An 18,666-nucleotide genomic window follows, 5' to 3' on the forward strand; every position below is an offset into this window, starting at 1 on the left:
ACTGTAGTCGGTTGAGTTCCTCAGGAATCAGACTCTGAAGGGGTTTGGTGTGCAAGTCCTTGTTTAGGGAATGGTACCTGCAGGGGTGGGAGGGGGAAAGAGAAGGTGCAGGACTGGCCAGGGGAGAAGGTGACCTGCAGTGTGGTCTCAGGTTTCCGGGATGCTGGGATGACCTTCAAAATGTCTGTACCCTCACATTGGTCACACATTGATGTGGGCATGACCTTCTGGAGGGGCCAGCAGCACTCCCGGTGGCTGGGCAGACAGGCTCGTTCCTGAGGTCACAGCGTGCACCCCAGGGGCGGCTGGCTTTAATAGTCTCATCGGGGGCATGCTTGAGGGCGCGGCAGGCGCTACCAAAGACGGCGCAGGTGCATCGTCGTCTTCCCATTGAGCCACTAGACTGGTGACACAGTAACCCAGACAAGGGCCATTTCTTAATCCTTTTGGTCCTTGGGCTGGAAGGCCCAGGTGAACAGGCACCGACTCCAACAGCTTGTGTAAAACTCACATCTCCTTTCCAAATATGCACAGAGTTTGCGTGCGTGTGCGCCCTGCTGAGGAGCTCACAGGGCACAGTGTGCAGTGACCCCATGAGAACAGCTGTGCGGGGATGGGTCTCGGATCCCGCCAGCTCCCCTCTCTGAGCAGGACGTGCAGCCGGGATGCTCCTGTGCTACAGGGGACCGCACTGCCCGGGCAGCTGCAATCAGCGGTGCCGAGCCCGCTCTGGGCACAGCCTCACAACTAGCAGCCCCCCCAACCCCCGACCTCTCCTCTGAGACCCAGGGGCCAAGAAGCACAAGGACACAGCTGGTAAAATGGGATCACAGCAATGGCAGGTGGAAGGACAACAGGGAATGTGCCTCCTAGTGCACCTCTCCGGGGTCTGTTTGCCCTCTGCTCTGAGCTAACGTCACCTCTGACTCTCCACCCCCCACCCTGCTTTGTTGTCTGCTGTGAAATCTTCTCACCTGTTTACTTCTCGAATATTTGTCTGCCCTTCCTCCAGAAGGGAAGCTGCACAGGGCTGGGGCTTCATCTGTCTATTCGCTGCTATAGTCTTAGCCCCTAGAAGTTTGCCTGGTACTTAGTACTACGAAGTATTTACTGAATGAATGAGTGTACTGCTTCTTGCTTGCTAGATTTTGTGCTCCGAGAAATGGAATTTGTAACTTATGGCTTGATCCTTCACACGAAGCACAGTGTCCGGTCTACAGTAGATGCTCGATATTATTTCCTTTATAATTGTTAGGTTGAATATGTGTATATTCCATTTGCTCTAGGTTACTATTTAAAGCTAATAGTGATTCAATTAATGTTTGTTGGCAGAAAGAATAAATGAATAAAGGGTGGTGGGGTATTGGAAGATGGGAACCCTTCCTTCGCCACTCCTTAGTTGTATGACCTTGATCAATTTCAAGAACTTTTCTGAGTCTCAGCTGCCTTACCTGTAAAATGGAGATGAGATGCCTACTTCAAAGAGGTGTTGTCAAGCTTGAAAGAGATATATGTAAAATTGCTTCATCCAGTGTCTGCTGACGTTTGGCTTTGTTGAAATAGCTAAATTAGGTCAAGCATTGCCAGTTCGAAGGAATCCCTTTCACAGGTAGTATGTATGAATGCTGTCCCTGCAATTGTATAGTGTACAACCTGTGCAGCTGTCCATAGTAAGCCTGGGAGACACTTGATTAATGTTTGCTGAATGATTGGGTCTTGAGCCCTTGTTAGATCTTAGGGGATGGAGAAGACTTAGGATTTTCCTCAGAAACTTCCTCCTCAGATAGGACGAGTTTTGCACCTCACCCATCAAGGATTCGCTCAATCAAATTTAAGGGAGATAGAGTCAAGAAGAAAATATGCGAACTAGGAGCTACCTTTTGGGTTTGGTCGTTTTGGCTTTAGCTTTAAAGATTTTTCTCAGGTTTCTTGCTTAGCTATAGGAGGTGTTTTTTTAGCCTGGAATCAGTCAGATACCACATGATAAAAAATGACCCCAATGGAAACTGTGAAGTGGAGGGAACTGACTTTTGATTCCACTCGATGTTCTTTCCCTCCCTATTCCTGGCCTTCAGCCCACTCTGGGAAACTCACAATTTCATGCTCCTCAGCATCATGCCTCCCCTATGGAACTTCCATCCCAAGGCAGGGCCCACCCCCAAATCAGCCTTGGTTAGCTAACCGTCATGGATTAGAAGCACCTTGTTTGTTTACTGTTTCATTTCCTAGTGCTCTGCTTGAGAACTCTTGTCAAACCTAATGGAGTTAACAAAATATTAAAACTAAGGTGAAAATGATTGATATTATGTCAATATGATATTTTACACAAGACTTTTCACATTTTAACAAGTGGATAAACCAGAAAACTTTTATTTCTCAGACCATTTAACAAGTATTTGGAGGAAATATTTTAAACAGGTTACCTTTCCTAGAGCCCCTCAAGTCATTCTATGTAGCTGACTATAAGTTAAACCATCCCTGAATGCAATCCATCGACAGTGGTAGATTTCCTTTAGTTTCATAGATTATAATAATATTAACTGTTGATTAAAAATAGTAATACTGTGTTATAAGTGCCTAATGCTATATAAAGCTTTGTTTCATTTTAATGATCCTTTGGTCATTCCTCATTTATTCTTCCCCACTGTTGAGTCTCTGCTGAATTCCCTGACCTCCTTGGAGGAACTGGATTTGATTTATGATGGAAGCAGTCACCTTCCCTCCCATGGGTGCAAAGTCTAGGAGGTGAGAGGGCCCAGCTCAGGAGCCAGGAGCAACTGAGAGGAGGCCTCAGTATGGATGAGTCCTCTGGCATCATGGGGGGCCAGTGGGGGATGAGTAGGGGACGGGGTCAGAGGACGGAAGGAGAAGGCATCGGTGGTCTTGCTGTGATGGAGACAGAGGTGATGAGCTCTCTGCCACTGGAGTATTCAAGCATGTTGGAGATGCCCTTGCTGTGTGAGGAGTTGGCTTAAATGTCCTCTAAGTTTCCCTTTGAGTTTTCTATTTTTTGAGATTCTAATTATTGGCTCAGTTATGCTTTAAGGTGTGGTTTTTGTTTTTCTGTTTTTGTGATAACTTACGCACAAGCAAGCAAGTTTTTGGCAGATATTTGTAGAAGTAGAAGCAGTGAAGCAGAGAGACCTTGGCTTTTGGTGAATCTGGGTTTCAATTCTAGTTCTGTTCTTAGTCTGTATGACCCAGGGCAAGTCACATCACTGCTCTGAGCCTGAGTGTCCTGAAGGCAGATTTCTTAATATCCCTGCATCCACAAGTGACTGTGAGATTTGGATGAAGTCACGGAGGGAAGCACAAAACACAGTGCCTGACACACACAGTATGTAACTGACAAGGTGACAGCCACAGCTGACCTTACTGTCATGGGAGTAAGAGGGTCTGAGTGCAGTCTCAGGGGTCTGACTTCCTGGGTCCAGAGCAACTGCGTGACCTGGGCCGAGGTGCCCACAGTCCAGTCAGAGGTCAGACCAGCCTCTGCCTGATGCTCTTGTTCAGCGTCCCGAGAGAGATCTCTGCATTATTGGAATGACTTTGCTCAGCTCGTGTTGGTTCTCCAGATGCATTTGTGCCCCCGAATTTCTGCAGTTTGACCCAGGACCCAGGATCACACATAATGACCTCAAGAAAGAGGATTTCACATGCTCTCAGAAAACTCCATTATCGTCCCATCTTCCAGGTTGCCTTTGTATGTGGGGAGGATTTGAAGGGGTCCACTTGATATGAGTCAAACTTCTTAGAGAGAAATCAAATATAACGTGAGCCTTTGAATTTTCAGTAGGAATTTTTCTGGTGATGAACTTAGTCATTTGTTAGGAGGACATAGAGGGAGTATTGCTCCAAGTCTGGTTTCATGTGTATGTGTTTTTCTTAGTTAGAAATTTTCTCCAGCAGTGTCTTTGAAGTTGGTATAAAAGATGATTACTCACCAACCCGCAGTTCATAACCTCAACAGATGTTGGACCATTTTAGATATTTCTGGAAATCTCTGCCTGTGAAGTGCATGCCACTAAAGGGAACCACTTTATGTTTGAAGTTGAGCCATGAGGAGAAAGGGGTAGCTGTGGGGAAGTGGGGACTGGGAGGGGGCAGTCTTGGTCAAGTCTTTGGTTTGCCAGCCATGAGCTGTGACCATGACCATGTCATTCACCACCTCTGAGCTCCAGTTCAGTCCCTCAAAAAATAGTAATATTAATACAACTAATGCACATAGTGATTAAATCTTAGATTTGAATGAAATGTTCCATAAACTGGAATGCACCACCTACAAGTGAGATATTATTAAATTAGTGGACCATTAATTGTTTCTTAGGTGATTAATTGATCCATTTATCTACTCGTTCAATAATTATTTATTGAGGTCTTGTGGTATGTGAGTAATTATAGTATTAATCTTTACAGAGATAAAAAAAGAATCGGTATCCCATTTCTTCTTTGTTAATTAAGGAACTTCATTAATTAAATCATTAAATACACATTTATGAATTGGGCAGTCCATGCAAAATTGTGATATTATTATTCCTGTTTAGCACATGGAACCATTAATAAATGCCACCAACAACTATATTACTACTTTTATATACTATTAAGAGAGGTCTTGGAGAAGCAATGGAAACTGAGGCAGAGTTTTTGATCCCCAGGAGCTCATAATTTAACAGAGAGATTGAAAACAAGGAAATTGCAATGTCGTGTGTTTGTTGAAGTGTAGACATATTAGTGGGACAGGTTGGTGGCAGTGGAGGTAGGAGCTTTAGAAGGGTTTGCATAGGAAGTGACATCTGATTGTGTCTTTAAGGATGATATGAGTTCATCATATGAATACACTGACTTCATCTTTTTTAAAGATTTTATTTATTTATTCATAAGAGACACAGAGAGAGAGAGAGAGAGGCAGAGGGACAAGCAGGCTCCCTGCTCAGCAGGGAGCCCGATGCGGGACTTGATCCCAGGACCCTGGGATCATGACCTGAGCCAAAGGCAGACGCTTAACCATCTGGACCACCCAGGCGCCCAACACTGACTTCATTTTGTAAGTGCATGTTGAATGAAAGGAGTAGTGAACAAAGTCCTACAACACAGAGTGATTTGCTAGACCACGAGACATGAGTTTAGGGTGGTAGGGAGTACTAGATGAGAGATGTGGCTGAGGAGGTAGGTAAGGGAGGCAGCAGACAGATTGGGAGGAAGTTTGGAGGCCATGTTTTTGCTAGAAATTCAGATGGGATGTGTTACCCCAGAGAGAGTACCCACTTACAATGGTAGAATCTGAAATTTAGACTTAAAAGAACATTTATTTTAACTTCCTTCTATAATGTCCTTTCTAGATGGACATTCGGTCTACTTGCACACCAGTCACGGGCAACGTTTAACGTTTCAGGTTCGGCAGTCTCACGGGTAGTGGTGCTAAGTTCCAAGACAGAAAATGTAAGAAGGGAACCAGTTAAAGATGTTGGGTAAGGATGGAAGTAAGAGTAAGCCTTCAGCTTTCAATATGCTGAGTTTGTGATGCCTCGGGGTATCTGCTTAGAAGGGTCCAGTAAACATGGACTGTCTCAGCATGGGGCTTGGACGAAGCTCCTGGCCTGGAGATAATGTGATAATCATCAGTGTGTCAGTATTTTAAGTCATGGGGAGAGTGAGATCACCGTGGAGAGTGTGTTGGATATAAAGAGTAAAGGTCAAGGGCAGACCCCTGAGGAATAGCAGCAGTGAAGGGAAGAGCAGAAGAGAAGCCAGAGGAGCAGTAGGAAGGTATTGGGGTGCTGGTGATGCGGGGTGTCATGGAGACCAGGGGAGGGAGACGTGACTGGCAATTTCAAGGAAGATGGGATTGGATTGTAGACATTCATTGGGTTAGTCATGGAAGGCACTTTGCAAATGTACTGGGATGAGGAGAGAGAAAAAAAACCAAAACTATAGAGTAGTGATTTGAGAAAGTGGAAACTACAAACTTTTCCCAAGAATGTTGGCTCTGAAGAAAAAGAGAGAATGAAATTGACAGCTAAAAAAGAAGGGGGCACATTTGGTGGCAACCATCCATTTTAGGTCATGAGCCTGGGTGGCTCAGTTGGTTAAGCATCTGACTTCGGCTCGGGTCATGATTCCAGCGTCCCGGGATTGAGCCCCGTGTTGGGCTCCCTGCTCAGCGGGGAGCCTGCTTCTCCCTCTCCCCCTGCTTGTGCTCTCTCACTTACTCTCTCTCTCTCAAATAAATAAATAAAATCTTAAAAAAAAACAAAAAACAGAGAACAACTGTGGACAGCGAAGCCTAAAATATTTATTATCTGGCCTCTAACCGAAAAATCTTGCTGGCCCCTGGCCTGGCCTGAAGATTTGTTGTCTTCTCTGTGCTTCATCCCAAGTCCCTGAATTACTTCAGTGTGTCTTTTCTGGGCCTCCCGGGCCACTTTCCAGAAGCTATGGCCCACTGTGTGACAGTCTTGACCAGGGAGGTGAGGGGATGGCAACAGTCCTATCAGGACTCCTGACGTTCATGATTTGGTTGGAAGTGCCCTGTTTCAGAAGCAACAGCATAGAGGGCTTCATGCATAGAGCAACATGGCACAGAGCAACATGGCTCTGGCTTTGGAGGCTGCGACACAGGGAGTCAAATCTTTAATACATCTTATTGAGCATCTATTGTGCACCCAACATTTTGCAGAGATTGATCCATTCAGCCCCCACCCTGTGTCCAGAGCCCACTGACTTCGTGCCATGACACATATCAAGGATGATGACCTCTGCATTCAGATAACGAGGTGAGAGGACCAGCCCTAGCTGCCTGCACTCTGCGCCCAACCCCCCCAGAAGGCTAGAGACATCAGTAGCCGACTGCGACCCTTGACAGGTGTCACGACTGTTCCAGTACATAGATTAAGACAAGATAACTTCTAAAACTTAGAGTGTACGGGTGCCTCATTGGCTTAGTCGTTAAGCGTCTGCCTTTGGCTCAGGTCATGATTCCAGAGTCCCAGGATCGAGCCTTGTGTCCGGCTCCCTACTCGGCAGGGATTCTGCTTCTCCCTCTCCCTCTGCTCCTCTCCCATCTCATGCTCTCTCTTCTCTCTCTCTCTCTCTCTTGCTCACTCTCTCAAATAAATAAAATCTTAAAAACAAAACACTTAGAGTGTAATTTACCCAAAGTCAGATTTGGCAGTAGGCAGAAGCAAGAGTCAGCCAGGCAGGGTGCCTCCAGAATGACCCCTCTTTTTTTTAAGACTTTTTATTTATTTATTTGTCAGAGAGAGAGAGAGAGAGAGAGAAAGGAGAGAGCACAAGCAGGGGGAGTGGGAGAGGGAGAAGCAGGCTCCCCACGGAGCAGGGAGCCAGATGCGGAACTCGATCCCAGGACCCTGAGATCATAACCTGAGCAGAAGGCAGACACTTAACCAACTGAGCCACCCAGGCGCCCCCAGAATGACCCCCCTTTAAAGCATGCAGCGACACCTCTCTGGTTCACACCTGTGAACATGGCTGTTCGTGGACGAAATAGAACAACACAGTAGCACATTGCAGCGTGTCTAGTAAAGAGGAAATACTTAATATTCTTATTAGCCATTGGAATATGTATGGTTTTACATGGTAAGAATTATCATCAGGATTGGCATTTCCATGGCAGAGCACAAGAGTGAGGCACATCAGGGAAAGGATGTTTTTACTGACTATTCACTCACTGTATGTCTGTTAGGGTGGCCATAGCAAAATGCCACCAACTGGGAAGTCCAAGATCAAGGTGTTGGCAGGTGGTTCCTTCGGGGGGCCACAGGGGCAGCCTCTGTTCCATAACCATCTCCTTGGCTTGTAGACGGCTATCTTCTCTTCTCTCTGTGTCTTCACACCATCTTCCTTGTATGTGCCACTCTGTGTCCAAACTCCCCCCTTTTTCTTTCTTTCTTTATTTTTTTGAAGACTTTATTTATTTGACAGAGAGAGACAGAGAGAGGGGGAACATAAGCAGGGGGAGTGGGAGAGGGAGAAGCAGGCTTCCCGCCGAGCAGAGAGCCCAAAATGGGGCTCGATCCCAGGACCCTGGAATCATGACCTGAGCCAAAGACAGATGCTTAACCGACTAAGCCACCCAGGTGCCCCTCCCCTTTTTCTAAGGACACCAGTCATTTTGGATTAGGGACCATTCTAATGATCTCACTTTAACTTGATTACCTCTGCAAAGACCCTATCTCCAAAAAAGGTCACATTCTGAACTTCTGGGGCTTAGGACTTCAAAGTATGAATCTTGAGGGGACACATTTGAACCCACAAGACTGTCATCTGTCTACTAAGCTCTGCAGATGCAAAGGGAAAGATAAGGCGTGCTGGCTGGAGAGCTAAAAAAAAATGGGTATTTGAAGGCTGAACAGAAGTAAATATGTCTCTAGGTATTTTTTTAGTGTTATAAATGCCAAAAGAGGCCTGGTAGGGTTTGCTGTAAGTGTAAGGCATTTCTCTCTGAAGAAGTCCTGGACCAACAGGCAGCTCTGGTCCCATTTTTATCTTTCAAGTGATCATAAGATAACAAGGATCTCTCTTTCTCTCTCCCTCTCTCTGTGATCAAAAGAACATCTGCATTTTTGTTTGTTTGTTTGTTTGTTTTTGTGGGTACTAACAAAGCAGACCAGCCCAGTATGACGGGGTTTTCATTTAAAAGACAGTGTCTGATGAGAAATCAGGATGTCTGGCTGTTAGTCCCGTCCCATAACGACAGCACGCAGGGGTCTTCCCACCGGTGGGTACTTGTGACAACGAAGCTGTGGAAACAGGATCAGGGAGTATGTTATAGGCTTCTTACATTCACCATCGAGGTGGCTTGCTGATGCCTGAAATACTCTTGGAGCAGGTGTTCAAGAGGCTTCCAGCATGGATGTTTTGCCCCAGCCAGCCAACCTGGGCATATGGAGACCACCTCCGGTGTTCCCTGTGCTCTCTCCGTATTCCCTGCCCAGCACTTCAATAAGTGCCGAGGGGCTGAAAGGAAGTCTGTTTGGTTCTGACTGCGAGAGGAAGAGGAAGAATCCTGTGGGCTTTGGGATGTTTTAGAGCTTGCACTCATTATTAGCTCTATTCTTGGTGATTCTTAAGAAAATGATAAGATCTTTTCATTTAAAAAAAATGGGTCCGTGATTATTTGAATGTTGGAGAGGCATGGGCTATTGGTTTGACGTTTCTGCACTTTGATGTGCTTTAGAAACACCAGGAAGCACTTCCCCAGTTTTGAAGGGAGAAGGAGGAGGGCCAGAGCGGGAACTTTGTCCAGATGCCCAGCCAGGCAGCAGCAGACCTGTCCCTTCTGCAGTGGCCTAGATCTGCAGTCCTGTGTGTATGTGTGTGTGTGTGTGCGTGCACGCATGTGTGTCTCCAGCTAGGGATCAGGCTGGGGTTAAAGCTATTTTTAATGGTTGAAATATCTCTGAGCCTTGAAATCAAAACCAACATTTCCTCCTTTAATTGGTATCTGGAAAGGAAGACAGGAAGACAGGAAGGAAGAAAGGAAGGAAGGAAAGAAGGAAGGAAAGAAGGGAGGGAGGGAGGGAGGGAGGGAGGAAGGAAGGGGAGGAAGGAGGAAAGAAGAAAAAGGATGAAACATGATTTTTCCATGTATTTGAAAATAGTCTAGTGATTTTGGTTTTACTTAGTCTACGTTAAAGGGGAATACAGTGCTTTCTGGAAGGGAGCCCTAGTACCTCGATATTCCCGGAGGCCGGTCCATGCCAAGGTCGCAGCCCATGCTGCCCCAGAGTCACGAGGGGCCCACCCTGCCGCCACCCTCCCACCTGCTTCTCTGGCCCTCCGCCTGCCCTCCACTCTGCCGTCACCCGCCATCAGCAGCTCTGCGGTGCGCGGTGGAATATGAGGCCGTACGGCCGACCTGGGGTCAAATGCTGACTTGCTGTCTCTGAGCTGTGTGGCCTTGGGCACGCCTTTGGCCTTCTCTGGGACTCACTTTTCTCTTCTGTAAAGGGATAATGTTGCTCGTCCCAGTAAAGTACTGTAAGACGGAATCAGATCAGCTTGAATTTCCAAGCGTGTAACGTCTGCCCACTGGAGGGTGGCACTTGTGGCCAGTCCGTACCATCGTGGAGGACAGAGGCTGCATGACTTTCCCTTCGGGGCCACCCATGTCCCCTGTGCTGAGGGACTGGCGGGGTCACTCACCTCCGGGGGGCATGTTCTCCTCCCGGGCCTTAGGACCTGGTGGTGAGCCATCTCAGACGTAGGTCGTCTGTATAGTACAGAAGAGTTGCCCAGACTCTTCCCGACCACAATGCAGGGTGTGGGTCAGAGGGTCAGAGAGAGAGCATTTGTCCCTGGGAAGGAGGGTTGATTTGTCTGTCACTACTTCACTGAGGAGGTCCCAGGCTCTTGTGAGGCAGAGGGGTCAGCACAGCCCCTGACCCCACTCCCCCTTGACTGTGAGGAATGCCCTGTGACCTTGGGGAATGCCGCTGTGATCTTTCTTCCCTGTGGCTCCGTGTCCCTATCTGATATGTTAGGTGTCTGTGTGAGAGTGGGGAGCACCAGGCCCACCCTATAAAAGGGGGGGTGCGATGTAGCTGGATACCTCCGTGGACATGCCCTGCCCACCCCCCCAACCGGTTTGTTGTTTACCCGAGGATGGCCGGCAGTGAGTGCTGCAATCAGATTAGAAGGGGACCCGGCCCCAGTGTGACGGTGGCCTGTGAGGGGCGAGACTGGCCAGAGGGAGGCCTGTCTGGGTCTCAGTTACTGGAGTGTCAGTAGGTGGAGTTGAATTGGGGAAGCCACAATCTGGAAGGGAAAGGGACGGTTCTAAGAGGGGCCGAGTCGGCAGAAGGGACGGGACAAGGTGAGGCCGTAGGACCGTAGGATTTCTGGGTGGGACACAGTTGGGGGGGCATATCCTGACAAGACAGAACATGGTGTGGGGGTCAACGGTAGGTTCAGGGGCCGAGAGGGTTTTGTTTTGTGTTGTGTTGAGCTCTTGAAACCTTGTTGCTATATTCAGCAGCATGTTTGCTATGGAAACTGAGGCCCAGCGACTAGTCAGACAGGCCCACTGCCCAGTTCCACTGTGCCTATGACCAGACCGAGGAGTCAGGGGGCCAGAGGGCAGAGGATGAGGGGCATATGGGCAGGCAGCAAGGTGTCCTGGAGCCAGGCTGGGGTGGGGCAAAGGGAAGCAGGGATCTGGCAGAAGTCAGGACATCACTGGCTCCTATACCACTTGGGGACCCCCCCCTGGTACTTGGATGAGGCTCAGCCCTCCGTAGTTCTGAGAAGACAGTGACCAAAATGCAGCGAGAAGCCCCAGCTTGACCCAGAGGCCCTGTGAGTGGCTCCATTCACTAAGCTTCCCACCCCCGTGCCCGCCAGTCCCGATCACTACCACACCAGGAGGAGGATAGCATGATTGTCCCATTTGGCTGTTGAAAAATCGGAGGCTCGGAGAGAAGGAGTCACCGGGCTGGGGGATGGGGAGCTGGGATAAACTCAGGGAAGCAGGCTGCTCTACCATGTAGGTCTCATTCATGACCTACACTCAGAGCCAACCATTCCTTAGAGCTGCTTGATGTGTTCACTCATCCTCTGGTTTCTGGCAATTTCAGGGGCAGGCCTATGACCCCCTGCATTCTCCCCTGCCCAGCAGTGGCTCCTGGGGGCTGCAGAGTCTAGCACAGTTCAAGAGCATGCACTTGGCACTGCAGGGCAGCAAAGTCCTGGGTATCCCGGGAGGCATCTGTTCTTACCAGACTGGACAGTCATTTTAGAGGAGCCAACCATCCCCTTCTCCTCTGATCACTTCCCCCTCATGCTCCCCTTTTTTCCTGCTCTGGAGGAAAGGACTAGTTTCCTGAGGCCTGACTCAAAGGGTCTCAAAGTAAAGGGCCTGATGAGCTCATTTATACCATGTCCGGGCTCACGTGTCATTCACTGGGAGGCATTGTGTTTATTAGACATGCAGAGCAAGGGCAATGTTTAACACAAAGATGTGATTTTTTAAAGAATCGCGTTTCTCAGAGTAGTTAAGGAACTTACCCAAGGACACACAGCATCAGGCTAAGTGAATTTTGAATGCAGAAGCTATTTCTCCATCACTTATGGCCAAATCAAAAGAAACCAAAAGGAATATTTTAGAGACTGTGTCAGGCAATTGTTCTCTACTTGGTTGTGTGTCAGAGTCACCTAGAAAGGGAATAAGGAGCACAGAGGCCTCGGCTTGTTGACGTGGGGACCGTGCCTGAGCTCTGGAATTTATACCAAATTCTTTGAGTGACTCTAATATTCACCAAAGGTTGAGAATTACTCATGGGAAGTAGGAAGGATTCCAAACTTTTTAGCTAGTTAGCTTTTTTTTCCAGGCTTCCACCTTTTTTTGCTTGCAGATACAGTACCTGGAATATAGAAAGAGTTGTTGAGTAAATGGGCAAATACAGAACTAAATTGGTTACTACAGAGGTCTGCCTGGCCACACCTCCCCCAAGGCAGGTCACTGACATCCACAATCTAGATCGGGCCCCATTTCACAGAGAGGAGCCCGTCTTTTGACCATGTCTGCGAGTTACATTGAGTCGGTTCAGGATCCTGTTAGAAAATAAACGCACGCAAATACATAGCTTTCCTCTATGCCAACAATAACTCTTTTAAAAATATAATGGGGAAAAAAATTCCATTCTGTTCTTCATGACAGCAAACATGAAACATAATAAAATCTAAAATCTTTTTCTCAAGTTAGTTTTTAACTTTAAGGACATTCCAATTAATATCCCAAAGGAGCTTTTATGAAACTTGATAAAATGGCTTTGAATTTCATCTGGTAGAATAAATACCCAAAAATAGCCAAGGAATATTTTATAAAAAGAAATAACACGGGAAGACTTTTACCATTTGCTGGTAAAATGTATTACACAGTGACTAGTTTAAGCAGTGTTAGGGTTGAGCTAGAATTTACAAAGAAATGAATGAAAAACACAAGGTTGGGGCAGCTCGGGGGCTCAGGCGGTTAAGCATCTGCCTTTGGCTCAGGTCATGATCCCCGGGGTCCTGGGGTGGAGCCATCGCTCAGCGGGGAGCCTGCGTCTCCCTCTCCCTGTGCCCTTCCCCCTGCTTGAGCTCTCTCTCTCTCTCAGTCAAATAAATAAATAAAATCTTAAAAAAAAAAAAAGAAAAAAGAAAAACACAAGGTTGACAAAATTCATTTATATATAAGTACTTAATATATGATGAACATACCATTTCAAATTCAAGGGGAGATGATTTTTTTTTAAGTAAATGATGCTGGCATTGCAATCTATAAAGTATATTTTAAACAAAAGAAACCAAATGAACACTAAAGAATATGGCACAAAGGGCACCCACTGGGCAGGCCTGAAAGCTGCTACCACAGTGCTCATCAGGAGAGGAGAGCTGGCCTTGTAGTAAAGCCTGGTTTCTGAACCCGGAGGAGCTGGGCTCAAGCCCAGGCCCAGCCTCATAGCAGCTAAGCCCTTCCGGGGTGTTCCTGGATCCTGTGAATGTTAAATGCAATGGTGTTGCCCGTCTCTTGGCAAATCGTAAACTCCCATGAAATGCTACCGAGATGCCTAGCTTTCATGCTTTACCAGGGTTTTACATTCACAAAGAACTTGTTCTCAGAATTTGCATGAGATGCATGAATCCCAGATGTTGGATTCTGCACACCAGCCATGGCTCGTCCCAGGGTCCCTGCCAGCTGGGGGAAGGGGACAGGGAAAGGGTGTGGCAGAGACTTGGCTCCAGGCCCTGGGATGGCGACAGACGAGCCGACTCTCACTTTGGAGACGAAGTGCACCCTTCAATTATAGCGCTTTCCCCCAGACATCAAGCTAAGCACGGAGTGTGGCCAAGGCTTCCATTTTAAGACCATAATTGGCAACTTAGATCCTAAAACCCCATTGTATGTCTTCTGTGAAATTGCAGTGTCCCCACTATCTAAAAATATGCAGCTCAGTTTCGTCATGCTGCAGAAATGCCACTTGAACTGACCATGAAAATAGTAACACGTGGAGGTTGCTTAAGATAATGAAAGCCCAGCGTCTGTTGTGGGGAAGCCAGAACCCGAGGTCAGAAAGACGTGGCTCCAGATTCTGAGGATGGCCCCACAGTTCCAGGACAAGTATGGGGGTTCTCCTTCTCTGGCTGAGTCCATCAGAAATCTGGCAACATTATTTGGCACCTTCTTTGGATAAACCCTTTTTTTCTTTCTTGTTTCTTTCTTTTTTAAATATTTTTTATTTTAAAAAGATTTTATTTATTCATTTGACAGAGAGAGTGAGAGAGTGCATAAGCAGGGGGAGCTGCAAGGAGCCCAACGTGGGGCTCCATCCCAGGACCCCAGGATCATGACCTGAGCTGAAGGCAGACGCTTAACCGACTAAGCCAGCCAGGCACCTTTCTTTCTTCTCCTTCTCCTTCTCCTTCTCCTTCTTCTCCTTCTTCTTCTTCTCCTTCTCCTTCTTCTTTCTTCTTCTTCTTCTTCTTCTTTTTTTAAATGAAGAAGAAAAAGGTGCGGTGCTAGTTTGTTTGCTACTTTATTTACCATTCTAATTTTAGTGCTCTGGGCGTCAAAGGCAGGTTTGAGATAAAAATGACAGCCTTCCCCATATAGCTAAGAGCATGGCACTGTCCAAGACAAAGACCCTTTCCTACCTGGGGAGAATTTTCCAGAAAGGGTGCTCAGGTATTTAGGAAGCTCGGAAGGGATGGACGGAGCGCTGGCTTGTTGCCAAGAGGGCTGGTTCTGTCTCCGGCTTGGTCATAGTCAGCTCTGTGTTCTTGGAAAGCCATGGAACCTCTCCCAGCTTCTGACCCCTCCTTTGTGAGGGAGGACTTACGTATGGCTCCTACCCTACCACTCATCTGGAGCTCGGAGCTCCCTTGTGGGGATCAGCTCTCAGGACGGTTTGCAGAGGAGGACCCTGAGACAGTGGAGTAACAACCTTAAAGCGCTTAGCTGATAAGTGGAGCACTTCGTCAACTGCAAAGTGCCGCATCTACATCTACGTTTGCCATGCTGTTCTGCCAGACACGAAGGAAATGCTCACGAATATTTATTATAAGGATACACTCCTGTGGTCTTCTGAAAAAAATCAAAAACAGAAAGAAAAAGTAAATAAGTACCTAGATTTATCTCCAAGAACTCTAAATGACGCTCTCACTGAACAGATCTCGAGAGTGCTAGAATCAGGAGATTCTATGTCAGGAGGCAGCATTTTGCTGCCTTCCATGCTCTTTGTGGCCAGAAGAATGCACCCATCCACCCAGACCCGCAGTCCTCCCTCAGAGGGGAAGCTCAAGGTCCCTGTTCAGGGTCCCCTCTGTCCTCACAGGGACACCGGTGCTCTGGCAGGACTCTGTACCTGCGCCAAGCCATCTGTCTGACAGCTGCACCTGCACATCCCTCCCTGTCTGTGGAACAGGTGTGCAGATGGTGGGAGGCAGCCCCATGGAGCCAGGAGGGCACAGGCTCTGTGCATGCAAAGACCCAGTTTCACTCCTGCTCTGCCCCCGAAGAGTGGCACACTCTGGGGCAAGCTTCATTTCGTTCGTCTTCTTAGCTGCTGTTTTCCAGGAAACAAACTCAGTGATGGAGATTTGCATGCAGGAAGTTTCAGGCTCAGGGCTCATAGGAGCGGCCCCTGTAAGGAAGTGAGGGGGGCGGGAATGAGCAGGGGGAGAAGTAGAACTTGCACGCCAACCAAACCCCCTGGCCCTGTGGATCCCATGGTGAGCTCTGAAGCTGGGCTGGCTCTGCAGGGTTGTCCCATCTTGAGGCAGGTGGCTGGGCCTTTGCATACCCATATGGACTAGTGTTTGGCCACAGGCTGACCCTGGGAGGGGAAGCAGCTCGCCTCGACCATAGGCAGTTCCTGGAGGGGACTAGGCTGGGAGCCTCCAAACAGCAACTTCCCAACACTGGGGAAATGAGAGGCTGGGACCTGAAAGGCGGCCTAGACAGCACACCACAGCATCCGCTGTGGAGGACAATGATCTTTTCTCCATCAGAGGGCTGGGGGAGGATTTGGTGACGTGGTATCTGGGAAGCCCTACATACAGCACCACAGGACAACACGGATACATCTGCAATTATCGCTGTCACTTAGCTTCATTCTGATGATTGCATTGTAACACCTGTATTATGATGCTCGCCTTACCTTGTTTACTTCTCTCCCATTCTACCGTGAGCTGCTTGGTAGAAACAGCCATGCTTTTTTTCTTTTTTTTTTTTTTTGAACCTTTGTATCCGTAGGCTTGAGCACAGAACTTGGCTCATAAAAAACTCTGAATAAATCACTGTAGAATGGGAGTATAAATCAAGGAATGGGGTCTCATGAGAATGGAGGCCACAAGGAGGATGGCCTGGGGCTGCTTTTTCGGGGCACGAGGTGACACCCCATTATCTTCATCATCAAAACAGGTGAAAGCTGTGTGTGACTGATGTCCCCTGCTCTCTCTCCTAGTCGCTCTGGGATCATGGCAGTCCCTGGCCCCCTCTGTAGTAGTTGTTGACCCGTCCTTCAGGAACTTCGATGTTGCCCACATCAGCACTGCTGCCACCAGAGACTTCTCTGATGCCAGAGACTTCTGTTTGTTTGGTAAGGGGAGTTTCCCATCGCTCCTCCACCCCCAGGGAGGGTGGTTGATTGGGATGGGGCCTCACAGAGTGCTGTTCAAGCTCCTGATCTCAGAAACACATGGGAGACCCCAAGATGATCTGGAGTGCCAGGGAAGGAAGGGATGAACCTGGGGACAAGACCCTGGGTGGGCCCTCCTGTGCCGTCTCCTCATCCCCCTGCAGGGGCAGCCCATAGTCAAGGTCTCCAAGGGGAGAAGCCGGCCAGAAAGTGAGCAACATTGAGCCAGGGTCAGAAGACAATGAGAGGGAGGATCTAGAGGGCTAGTCTGAGACAGAGGAGATAAGCAGAAGTGGTAAGAGCTGTCCTCAGATTACAGGTGGGCCGTCGTGGCAAGGAAGAAATATAGTTGTCCTGGCCAGGTTCTTGGGGCAAAGCTAAGACCTATGGGTAAAACTCAAATTTCAAGAGACATTTTTCAATGCAATATAAAGAAGTCTCTAATAGACAAATCTGTCCACAGATGCATACTTCTTTCAGAGGGTTTCCGGTCACTGGTATTTAAACAAAAGTTAGATAACAACTTGATAGAGATGGTCTACAAAGATTTTAACCTCTGCAAGAGCCTGAGATTGGATAACATTCATATTCCTCCAATTCTTTGATTCCATGAATCTCCTCACCTACAAGGTTGGATAACAATATGCACATCTTACAGAAGAGGCATGTATGGATGTACAGGTTGTGCACTGCACAACTCTGGGTGCTGCCATAGCACAGACTGGGCTATGAATAAGGTCTTTACACAGTTCACAGCTTGCCCAAGTGACTGAGTCAACACCATCTTCACAGCTGTTCTTAGGACTGAAAATCCTGAATGCCATGAATAATTTAAATTATCTAATGCAGGACCTGGTACACATGGGAAAGTACATAATCCCTGGTGGAAAATAGTGGGTATGATGGGGGAGCTGGAAAGGGAGATGAGGCTGAAGAAGAAGGCAAGGGCTGGAGCATGGAGAGCCTTGTCTGGTATGACTTAATCCTAAGGCCAATGGGGAGCCATGGAGTTGCTTCAAACAAGGGAATGTCAAGAGCACATTTGTGAATTAAATAAACTATCAAAAATCCGATTTTTGTGTGGAAAATAGATTGATGGGAGAGGTAGTTTCCCCCCAACCCCAATTCTAGTTCCAGCCCCTGCCACAGTGCCAGGGATGTATTGTAGGTGCTCCAGTGAATAAGTAAGTGATTGCATAGATGGATGGGTGCATGTGTGGATAGATGAATGCATGGATGGATAGATGGATGCATGGTTGTATAGATTGATGCATGGATGGATAAATGGATGGATGGATGGATAGATGGATGGGTGAATGGATAAATAGATGGATGGAGACATCCTTCTCCATGGATGCCTGGGTATATAGATGGAAGAATGCATAATTGGATGGATGGATGGATGCACTGATACATGATTAGATGGATAGATTGATAGGTGCATGGATTCATAGATGCATGACTGGATGAATGGGTGGACTGACGGATGAATAGGTGATGCATGGATTCAAGGATTCATGATGGGATGGATGCATGGCTGCGATGCCATCTCTGAAGCCCAAGCCTCACTCTCCTCTTATTCTGTAGAATGCTCCCGTCACCAGGCCTGCCTCGTCACCACTCTGCAGACCCGACCTGGTGCTGTGAGGTGTGTATTCTATGCTGATGCCCAGATCTGCACACACAGCCTGCAGGCCCAGAACTGCCGACTTCTGCTCCGTGAGGAGGCCACCCACATCTACCGGAAGCTGAGTGAGTCCCAGCCTGTGCTTTAGCGGTTCTTTTGGAGAGCCTGGGTATAGCTGGGAGGGACTGTTTGAGTGTGTGGTGACTTGTGGGCAATGGCTTTTGAGGTTCTTTAGGAAAAATTGGCCAAAGTTACCTTGGGCTAGGTGGCATTCATTTGGGAGGGACTAAAGGAAGGTGAAGATCCTACTTCTAAGCTAGAGCTTCTCTGCACCGCCTTTATTCATTTATTTGAGTTATGGAAGCCATTTTGTCTTTGAGTTTCTTAGTAAAATAACTAAAT

General features: G+C 47.7%; 1 protein-coding gene across 1 annotated transcript in view; it reads left to right on the forward strand.

Annotated features, from left to right (window-relative positions):
- Positions 1–18,666, forward strand: part of TG (thyroglobulin) — a 239,796-nt gene that overhangs the window by 106,401 nt on the left and 114,729 nt on the right. The window contains exons 36-37 of the mRNA XM_021688468.1: positions 16,464–16,598; positions 18,225–18,389. Coding sequence (XP_021544143.1) covers positions 16,464–16,598; positions 18,225–18,389 — 300 coding nt within the window. The remainder of the gene's footprint in view (positions 1–16,463; positions 16,599–18,224; positions 18,390–18,666) is intronic.

The sequence above is a fragment of the Neomonachus schauinslandi genome, chromosome 4 (genome assembly GCF_002201575.2).
Source record: "Neomonachus schauinslandi chromosome 4, ASM220157v2, whole genome shotgun sequence".
Taxonomy (NCBI): domain Eukaryota; kingdom Metazoa; phylum Chordata; class Mammalia; order Carnivora; family Phocidae; genus Neomonachus; species Neomonachus schauinslandi.